The sequence below is a fragment of the Pteropus vampyrus genome, unplaced genomic scaffold (assembly GCF_000151845.1).
Source record: "Pteropus vampyrus isolate Shadow unplaced genomic scaffold, Pvam_2.0 Scaffold81, whole genome shotgun sequence".
Lineage (NCBI taxonomy): Eukaryota > Metazoa > Chordata > Mammalia > Chiroptera > Pteropodidae > Pteropus > Pteropus vampyrus.
Genome location: NW_011888862.1, coordinates 4,302,760 through 4,313,750, shown reverse-complemented (window position 1 = coordinate 4,313,750; position 10,991 = coordinate 4,302,760). Strand labels below are relative to the sequence as shown.

Sequence of the window (10,991 nt, the reverse complement as noted above, 5' to 3'; positions counted from 1 at the left end):
TGAGGTCCAGTGCTTTGGGAAGGGGGATGCTTGGATTCTACTCCTTGGCTGACTCTCTGTTCTTGTGACTGTTTAGGAGCAAATGTGAACCGAGGCCGGGGCCTGGACTCCCCTCTTCACGTAGTGGCTAGGGGGTCCAATGTGGATCTGGCCCGCCTGCTCATGGACTTCGGAGCGGATCCCCAGGCCAGGGATGCTGATGGCAAACGTCCCTCGGAGCTGGTGCCTTCAAATAGCCCTCTGATCGAATTCTTCTTGGAGCATGAAGGTATTTCTCCTTTGCCCAAACCTAAACCCTAACCCATAGAAACTCCTGCAGGTTCTCGCAGGGGGCAGGTACTGACCGAGTTCTGACTTCTGGCACTATAGAAAAAATCACATTCTGCCATCACCAAATGTGGGCTGCTGAAATAATGTAGCATTCAACAAGGTACATTGGTGATGTAGTAAATAACCATCCTGCTGTTGGGCATGTGGGAGATGGGTTGTTTTGTATGATCTAATATTCATATGTGGGGTAGGCTTATTTTCAGAAAAATGAAGATATTGTTTTAAAATTTTAATATTAATGCTGTCTAAAACGTGCTTTAGAATGATGTAGGTAGCAGAAGTCTCTTTGGGGTTGTACAGTGCCCCCAGGATGTCTTGGTGCACTACAGATGGGCCGAACTACTGGGCATTTGGTTTCTGGGAGTGAGAATGCAACGAATTAAGCGTGGTAAGGTATTACATTAATGATTCACAGCAACCTGGAAACATTTACTATTATAAATGAATCGACACTAAGTCCACATTCCTCCATAAATAAGAACTGATGCTTCTGTCCCAGACAACTAAACCTCATGGTTGAGCAGCATGCAAGGGAGTAGGGACGCTTCCCTGAGCTGTGGAGGTCGGGTAGTGGGCTGGGGAGCAAAGACCCCTCACAGTGCATTCTTAAATGTATCTAGAGGAAGAGCACAGCCAGCTCAGGACCTGCTTTTTTTTTTTTTTTTACCAGAAGGATTCATGTTGTAATCGCTTATTTTCTCCCCACATGCTGAGAATTAGGGCTGGCTCTAGGCACAGTTGTAAAGTGGCCATGGACTCCTTCTCCCTCTTATTCCTGCCACCCCAGGGTCCTCGCGGCCAAAGCCCTGCCTTAGGCCCCCACACAAGGCCTGTACTCTCCATGCCTTGCCAGCTGGGCTGGGGAACACTGACCCTGGGCGAGGAACAGTCTAATAGAAACCTTTATATTAAGCAGTGGGATAAATACCCAGGCAGGTCTACCTGCGTTTTCGAGATGTCTTCTTTTCAAAAAATTTTATTTATATACACAGGGCCGATTCCTCCAGCAGGCATAGATAGCACAATACTTTAATTCCTTTTTAATATAAGAAGGAAAATTGAATAAAACTCAACCTGGATGATATTCGTCTTCACACCGACACAATTGTAAAATATTTTTTTGAATTGGGAAAGAAATCCACAAAGGCAAAAGTGCGTCAGGGCCCCCTGAAGTCATAAAGTCATATGTATAGACACACACACACACGCACACGCACACACATTCCAGCCCCCACCCCAGCAGATAATCTCGCTGGATTTTCCGATTGTCTCCACGGACTCTTCCCTCCCCCTTTATTTCCCGAAGCCATTCCTAGACACCTGTGTTGCCTTTAATTCACACTTTCATGACTGTGTGGCCAGTGGTCATACTGGTTTATAAAATGCCATTTGCCATTGGGGAGAACCACCACTTCTTCTGCTTCCACGAGTCATTTTTGGGGTTTTAGTAACGTCACCTCATGGCAGGCTGGAAGGCCATGGGAAATGGGGACAGGCGAGCACAGAAAGCCAGACCTACAGATTTAACACAGTAATTTCTGTCTCTGGGTGTCCCTGGAAATCAGTTCAAGAATAGTACCATCCCAACTCCCTTGAAAAGCATCTAAAGCAATGTTTACTGCCGGCGAACAATGAAAACTAAAAAAGGACTCCTTCAGCCCAGCTCGACAGCAGCCATTCCTGAACGCACATTGGCCCTAAAGCATCACAAGAGTTGCTGGGGAAGAAAAAGAAGTCAAGACCCAAAGCAATATGCCAAGTCGTAAGCATAGAATGAGCTGATTTTATTATTGAGCGTGGCAAATTGCTACAGCTCCGTAGTGGGTTTTCAGCTCTGTTTATATGGAATTAAGGCTACAGTTGTTATACACCAACCTGCTTGTGGTAAACAGCAGATAACTCAGTTTGCATCAGTCATTGCATGAGATTGCTCCGATGGCCTGCTTTTCCTAATTCTCCATCAGGCTTGTTCTGATGTCTTGTTCTTCATAATTCTTTATCAGTACCTCCTACAGTTGTCCCTGACAGTGTATCTAGTACAGATGATTAGTCACATCCTTCAACGTTCCTCAGTGAGACGAGATTAAGTTGTTTGCCCGCAGCGCACCTTTGTAGAGTGTAAACATATGCCGAGTGCACTGGAAGCAGTTCATTAATACATGCCTTGAGTACACTGAATAGAATCTGGAAGGGACCCTAGACTCCAACAGGGGCCTTCTGAATGTGCTGTGAGGGCCCGATTGAAATTATTGCATTGATTTCTTTGTATATGTGTCTGTTCCTACCTCTCCATGTTCTCTATCACCTGAGAACTACGCAGCCCACTTTATCCTGTAGCGTCTGGTGACACTGTAGGAATTTAGAAGCCACTGTATTCTTTCGGTTGTATTCTCAACCCTGGGAGCACAAGCAAATCACCTGGGGCACATGCCTTTGAAAAATAGATATCCGGTCCCCACCCAACAATACATCTCTGGGGTGGGGTCCAACTTCCTGTAGTTTAAAGCTGCCCTCCTCTAATAGGTTATTCTGAAGTACGGTCTGGACTGAGGGCTACTACTTTGTGGGGTTCTTCGGGGTATATAGATTTGCTTTTAGAAAATTGTTTTAATAACCTAAAGAGAATCCTCATTACAATTTGGTGCAGGTTGGGGGTGGGAAGTTGTTTTTCAACATTTCACCCTATAACAGGGTTTCTCAGCCTCAGCACTACTTAACATTTTGGACCATTGGAGGCTGTCCTGTGCATCGGAGGATGTTTAGCAGCATCCCTGGGCTCTACCCACTAGATGCCGTAGCACCTTCCCCTAAGTCGTGACAGCCAAAAGTGTCTCCAGACATTGCCAAGTGTCCCTGGGAAGCAAGATACCTATCTTTTCCCCCTCCGCTCCCCTCTATTGAGAACTACTGTCCTAAATGTAAACTCTTGGCTGGTCTCCTGTGCAAGGTTTGTGCTAGTTCACTTTTCACCTATGAATTGAAGCGCTGGGCTAACTCTGAATGCAGATTATGAAAACAAATATGCCTTAAGATAACACATACTTATGATTCACCGATAGCTCATTATATCTAAATAACTTAAAATTGCTCAAATAATAAAAACGTCTGCATCTAGAAATAGGACCTTATTTTTAATGTAAAAGACAAGAAAGCCATTAAACATGAATTTTATTTTCATAATTGGGAATTTAGGGTAACTTAGTAGTTCCAAAATTAGCTTCCTTAAGCCTCCGTTAGTGAAACTAAACTTTGAATTTTTCAGTCCGTTCTAAATGAAAACCTAACAAACTCATTTCAATTAGATAGTTCACAAAAGAGAACATAACCTACGAACGCCTTCTATCAAAAAAACGAAAATGATCTTAAGCGGTACCATATTATTTCCTTATAACAACGTTATATCCTATATGCTTTAAAAGAAGGAAAGAAAGAAGTCGTCTGAGATCACTGAAACCAATGTGTGGCTTTGTCTTATCTTTCTCTAGGGCCCCCTTCTTTGATGCAGTTATGCCGCCTTCGAATCCGGAAGTGCTTTGGGGTCCAGCAGCATTATAAGATTGCCAGCCTCTTCCTCCCTGAGGAGCTGAAACGCTTTCTCCTTCACATTTAAATGTGTCAAACGGTAGACAAACCTTTACCGAATGTTGTATCCACTGGAATTTAAAAATAAAGTTCAGTTTCTAGACTACAGCTAGTTTTTTTCGTTTGGATTTTTGTTTTCAATGCGAACACATTGGGTACTTTTGTATTATTGGTTGGAAGGCATGAAGACTTTTTTCTCTCCTCTCTGGAAGTGTGTGGTTAAAAGAATATTGTTTCGAATATGTACTACATGCCAAACACTGAGCTAGGAACGCTTTGGGCATCGTCTGATTTAACACTCACAGCAACCCTACCAGTTGGGTACTATTCCTGCCCTTCTCCAGGTGAGACGCTGAGATCAGGGAGGTCATTTTGTCCATTTACCTACATTGAGGACGGGAAGATCAGGTTCAAGTATAGGTTTTCTGATGCTAACCTGGGGATTTTGGAGGGAGGCAGAATTTTCCAGTATCACTGTCCTTGTCCCATCTCTGTTACATGGGAAAGCAGATAAAAAAAAAAAAGACATTTCTTTGTCTATGTCTTTTTTTTTAATTTATTTTTTTATGGTGACATTGGTTAATGAAATCCGGTAAGTTTCAGCTGTACACTTTAACAGTCAGGCATATATATATTTACGCTGCGTGTTCACCTCCCATAGTTAGATTTCCTTCTGTCACCACATATTTGACCCCCTTTATCCCGTCTACTTGCCCCCTCCCCCCGACTTTTTTTTTAAACCTTCCCTGTTCTTATGACAAAAGCACTACTGCCTTAGTATGGTGTAGGGGCCAGTTCTTTTTCTCAACCCCATATACATATCAGGCATATTCTAGAACCTACCCTGCTGTCCAACACAGTAGTTACTAGCCAGTGCTTCTCAACTAGGAGCGATTTCGCCCTCTAGGGGAGATTTGACAATGTCTGGAGACCTTTTTGGTTGTCACAATTGTGGGGGAGGGTACTACTGACATCTAGTGGGTGGAGGGCAAGGATGCGGCTAAACACTCTACAGTGCACAGGACAGTGCCCACTACAAAGAATGATCTGGTCCCAAGTGTCAATAGTGCCAAGGTTGAGAAACCCTACATTAGCCGTATGTGGCTACTTTTTAAAATGTAAATTAATTAAGATTCGATAAAATAAAAAATCCAGTTCCTCAGTGTCATTAGCTACATTTCAGATGTTTAATAACCATGCAAGGCTAGTGGCTATTGTGTTGGACAGCACAGATATAGACCGTTGCCGAAAGTTCTATGGCTCCACTGTTACAGAGGTTTCGTTTGAAGAAATTTCTTTTGGACCGCACTCTTCAGATGCTTGACCAGTGGATTTTAATTGCCTTTCAGCTTTTGATTTACATAAAACTTCTGATATAATTTAGTAACGATGGCTGTACTTTTTCATCTTCTCTCTGAGAGATGAACTTGGGGTTCCGTTCCATCAATAGAAACAAAGAAAACATCGTACCTACTTAAGGCAAATCTTTACCTGTAAGATGACATAGGGCCTAGATGATCTCTGAAGATATTTCCGACGTAATTTTCTGTGATTCTAAATTCAATTTGCTACATGAAAGACTAGAATATTTTTCTAAAAGGCTAAACTAGTTACCCAGCAGATGGCGCCGCTGCCACACAGATGCTAAAGCAAAAGGCTTGCTCTTCATAAATAACCCATTGTAAGATGGTTTACAGCATAGGCTCTGGAAATTTCCATTCAGGAATGAAAACTTTGTAGTGATAAATTCCACTAACACCGGATTTCCTTCTTTTCCAGTGTCCCCCTAAATTCAAATGCGACTTTACAGAACCTTACCTCCCTGTTCCTTTTTTTGCTTCTTGATCTGATCATGTTTACATTTATAACTGCTCAGAATTTAGATAGTACCCTGCCACTTGCTAATTCATTTAATTTCATTCATTGGTTTTCTCAGGAAATATTGAGTGTGTGCCTGTGTCTGTGACAGACGCTATTCTAGGCACCAGGGTGGCCACCGTGAACGAGACAGGCAAAGATATGGAATTTCTGGATCTTACACTCTAGTCAAAAGAATCATTTGCTAAGGAGTAAGGAGCTGTAGGCATTTTGCTATAGTTTTTTTTTTTTTCTCTTGAAGACACTAGTTTAAAAAATAGCCTGGTTTCTCATATAAAACGTATTGGATAGACTCTCGTTTATTTTGATCTTCCTCAGCCAAATCCTCTGAGTGTAACCCAGGACTGCGGGGGAATTACTAGAACAATATTTTTCTTCTTGAATCTTCCAGATAACCAACTTGCAAATCCAGATAATAGATGGTCATCTCTGCAAATGAGAAAAGCACCACCACCACCTCTCTCATTGCAATTTCGGAAAATTTCAAATTGCTTCATTTAGAAATGCTCAGAAAGAAGATTCTATTAAAATAGAAAGTCTATTTTTATGAGTCTAGATGTAGTTATATTTATAAGCTGCATATACCTCTGCATGTTTTATCGTCACAATCTGACACAACTTCATAAATTCTATCATTAAAGCTGGTTCAGTGACATTTAATAGACCCCCACCTTCACGAATGAGAGATGTAAATTTTTAGCCTTGTGAAACCATCTTTTAAAAATAATTACTTTGTTTTTAGAGTGTGAACTTAGCACGTATTTACTGTAGCCTAGCCTCATATTGTCGGTTTACTACATCCCCTTGGTTTTATCCAGTAGAAACGCTGACCAGTGGGTACACGTTGTTAGCACAATTCACATTATAATGAATGAAGAAAGCGAGAAGAGGCCAGGGAAGGACAATTGATTTGTTCTGGGTTTATATTGGGGCTGATTGGCGTGGTTTGATACTCAATGTACTGGGCGGGAGTGGGGTTAGTCATTAAGCAGACATTTAGGGTTCAGAAACAAAGGATCAAGATGTGCTCAGCTGTCTATTCTGGGGCATGGGGTTGGGCATTCATCATATGATGAAAGCCCAGCATTAGGGCTTGAGTATAAGACCCAGTCAGCATTAAAAACAACTAAACAACCGCTCCCATTTTAGAGGGCTTGCTAACAGCTGGGCCCCATGCATCAGTGATCTATAAGCCTTACCTCAAACCTTCACGACTCTGTCATCCCCGTTTTACAGACTGGGGTGCAGAAGTGTGAAGAAACTTGCAAAAGTCACACAGTAGGTGGTAAAGCCAGGTTTTAATGCAGGAGCCCTGAGAGCTCTTAACCATTATACAATCTGCTTTTTATTTTCTTCAATAAACCCCAGAGCTCTGGGTCCCTGGGTCCTAAAACCCCCTCTCTAATTTCCCAAGATCTTGGAAATGGAGGTGGAGCCAAGTCTGTAGGTCAGAGGTCTTGCCATGACATCAGGCGGCTGTGCCAGCTTTATGTTGGTATCACCCAGCCTCTTCCTCGACCCATGAAGCAGACAGATCCGCCTTGCCCTGCCAGTGACGCTGGTGAGTGCAGAACACCTTCCCGGGGAAACAAGCCCAGCGTGGCAAATGAGATCGTTTGTGTTTGTTTTTGTTTTTGTTTTTGTTTTTGTTTCTGAACTGGGAGTATTTTGTACTGACTTTGTCAGTGACAAAATCTTTGTCTGTAATGTGGCAGGATGGAGGGGAAGCTGCCCGGGCTTTGAACAAAATCCTCTGGCTGCTGATTTGCTAGTTGTGTATGTTGTTTTTTCTTCTTCTCTTTCTCGCCGTATTAGTGTTCTATTGCTGCATAACGAATTTTCACAAGCTTCGTGGCTTAAAGCAACACAAAGTTATTATCTCATAGTTTCTGTAGGTCAGAATCCAGGCACGGCGTGAATGGATTCTCTGCTCAAGGCTGAAATCGAGGTGTTGGCTAAGGCTACAGTTCTCATCTGGGGTCTAGGGGGTCTTCCCTCAAGATCACTGGTTGTTGGCAGAATTCAATTCCTCGTGGTTGCAGGACCCGGGTCCTTGTTTTTCCTGCTAGCTGTCAGCTGAGGACTGCCCTCAGCATCTAGAGACCACCCCCCATATTCCTTGCCATGTGGCCCCTCCAAAGGAAGTTCAAAGCATGGATTCTGGCTCACTTCCAGGCAAAGTGGAGTGCGTCTTCCATCTTGCTGTGGTCAGCTGGAAAGGGCTCACCTGATTAGGTCAGACCTACCTGGATCATCTGATTTGAAATCTTAATCACAGCTGCAAAATCCCTTCAAATAAGCACCTAGATTAGTGTTTAATTGATTAACTGGGAGAAAGAGTATGTATACCGGGGCCCAGAATCTTGGGGGCCATCTTAGAATTCTGCCTACCATACCTGCTAATGGCAAATAACCATCGATTTTGTGTTGATTTGTTTAAAGTATGGACTTACTTTATACCCACAGGAGGTCTGTCTTGTTAGTTGGCCCAGCAGCTCCAAAATGTCAGAGGCACTCACTGTCAGAGGCCGAATAAGGGGACCTTCTGTTAGACGTAATCTGGAGGCTTGTTCTGGCGAGTCGAGAACAAGTACTCCTAGGACTTCTGTGTCCTGCTCGAGTCTCCCCTTCAGGGTGTTTGGGCTGCGATTGAGGAAGTCACGCTCAGGTCTGGCTTCCGCCATGGGTGGAACGTGATGAGAAACATGGCAAAAGTCCTTAGCGCGGTCCCCTTGCTACAGAAAAGGGTCCAACCTTCATGCTGTATCCTCCATGATGTGGTGGAAGAGAACGTCCTACTGCCTAATACACCCTCCAAGACCTTTAGACTCCTTCAAGTGTATAAATTCTCACTGATTTGACAAGATTGATTTTCTACCCTTTACTTTGCAAAATCCATTGTAAGGCCGAGGCAAGTAAAATTGATTTCCTCTCAGTTTCCTCCCCACCCAAGGCCTCTTTGCTCACTCCTGGTGAGATGTGATTTTTCAACTTTCTATGCCCTTTTGAAAAGCTTGGTCTTTTTGGAGTACAGTGAAAGCAGGAGTTTCTACAGGCCTGTGTGGGAATTTTAATGTGATGTTTTAGGTGTTTAAGCTTCATTGGCTTAGAAGATACCTCCGTGGAAGCCTAAGTATTTACGTCGTAAGCGTTGGGCTATGATCATGAAAAGTGTGGATGATGTCACACTGCTTTCGTCTAATTCACATTGAGTGAATTTTACTTAAATAAGAAAGCGCTTCAGAAAGCCACCAGTGGAAATATATGCCTCTGAGTTGCATGTACAGAATCAAATGTCGTGGGCCTGCGTTTTACTTTTCAACATGGGATATAAGGAATGTCCCATTTCTTTTAGTTCTCTAAAGTGAATTTAATTGCTCCCAAAGCACCGTCAGCCTGGCTGGAAATTCAGCCTCAGTCACAATATGGACCCCTCTGAAGGGTTGAGCAAAGATCTCAAGTGTCTTATGTTGCCCAGAACACGCGAGGAGGGCCTCCCGGTCTCAGGTCTAGGTGAGCACTGATGATGTTTGTCGTCCAGTCCCAGGTGGTTCCTTGGAGACGCGTGGCTCTGAGGCAGCCGCATAACCTAATGATTGGACTAAGGCTGGAAGCGCTAGTGCCTGGGGCACAGCCTCCCTAGAGAGACCCTGTAACCATTGTCTCTTAATGCTGTGCCTCTTTCCCAGGCTGTTGTATGGGAAGAGGACTCGAGCTCCTGCTTCTGGGACCCCCCTCCCCCCAAAAAAAACAGTCCCCTTTCAATCTTGGGGAATTATTATTTCTGAATGTTAGCAGATTCCACCCTAGTCTCCAAGTCTCTCTTCCTCCTAGCTTTGGGAAAACCTCGCATGATTCCCTCAGCGGGCTTCAGAAACACAAATCAAGAAAGTGGGCACTTAACGCAGAAGGTGCCTGCTTTCAGGGAACCCCAGCCTTCAGTCCTGTATCGTAAACGTTCACGAGCCCAGGGGAATACAGACTTGGGCATTTCCTATTTTCCTAGTGAAACAGGAAGAGCGAAGAGGAGGAGGTGACTTGGAGGTGAGAGGATGGAAAAGATGCAAGGTGGTTGTCTCTGAGAGCAGAAAAGTTAACTACTTGTGGTCTCACTATTTACTTGACTCAGTTGACCATTCTCTAATCGTGGCGGGATTGTTAGGGATGTAGACTGCACACTTGAGATCCATGATCATGATTGCGTTTTTCATCCAGCTACACTCATTGTGCACGTGCAGCTGTGGCATGGGTACAGAACTGGGAGAGAGGGATAAAGGAGTTAAGGGGACTATACAGGGGTAAGATTGCTGTCTAAACCGGGCAAGGAGGGATAGGAAGACGTGGGAGGACAGGGCTGGTGGACAGTGAAAAAGTAATAGGGCCAGTGGATTGGAATTCCCAGGGACTTCGGTGAATTAAAGAACTATTCATATCTAGAGTAAGTGGGTTAGAGCAAGAGGGGTTGATTATTAACGAGAGGCTCAAAATCACAATTTTGGAGGTAGTTTGGTTATTGTCGATGACAGACTCTAGGAGAAGGTGAGTGGATTAAGGAAAAGATAATTGGAAGCGAATTGGACAGGGAAGTGAGGCTATATGGTGAGTTATCTTCTCCATGAGTGGAAAAGTTGCCAAGAACAATGACAAACATAAAGGATTAAGAGGAAGACAGAGAGCCAAGTCTAAGGACCAGACATTTCTTGATGACAATAGCAAGGAGGGGTGGTGGGTTGTATCCTGTGATGGTATAATTTAAAAGGAGATAGAGGTTTGAGGGAGGAGGAAGAGAAATGATCTAGAACAGAGGTTGACAAACAGTGGTTAGCAGACCTAATCCATCTTGCCTCCTGTTTTTGTTAATAAAGCTTTATTGGAACACAGTTACACTCATTCATTACATATCATCTATGTCTGCTTTAGCACTACTTCGGAGTTCAGTAGTTGTGACAGACATTACAAGACCTGCAATGCCTAAATTATTTATTGTCTGGTTCTTTACAGAAAAAAAGTTTGCTGATCCTTGATCTAGAATTAATAATGAAGAACATTAACCTCACAGTAAGAAGTAAGCACAATTAATATCGCAATAACTTACTTTGCCACACGAATGTCAAATCCTTCTGTTCCTTTCGGTCTGGGTCTGCTCTAGGTCACCAGATCAACCGTTTTGACTCAATTGATTTTTTTTCTTACAGTCAATC

General features: G+C 43.4%; 1 protein-coding gene across 1 annotated transcript in view; it reads left to right on the top strand.

The window, feature by feature from the left end:
* ASB9 (ankyrin repeat and SOCS box containing 9) overlaps nt 1-4,008 on the top strand; it is a 20,933-nt gene extending 16,925 nt beyond the window's left edge. Inside the window, exons 6-7 of the mRNA XM_011362964.2 lie at nt 77-268; nt 3,816-4,008. Coding sequence (XP_011361266.1) covers nt 77-268; nt 3,816-3,940 — 317 coding nt within the window. The 3' untranslated portion in view covers nt 3,941-4,008. The remainder of the gene's footprint in view (nt 1-76; nt 269-3,815) is intronic.
* The last annotated feature ends 6,983 nt before the right edge of the window (nt 4,009-10,991 follow it).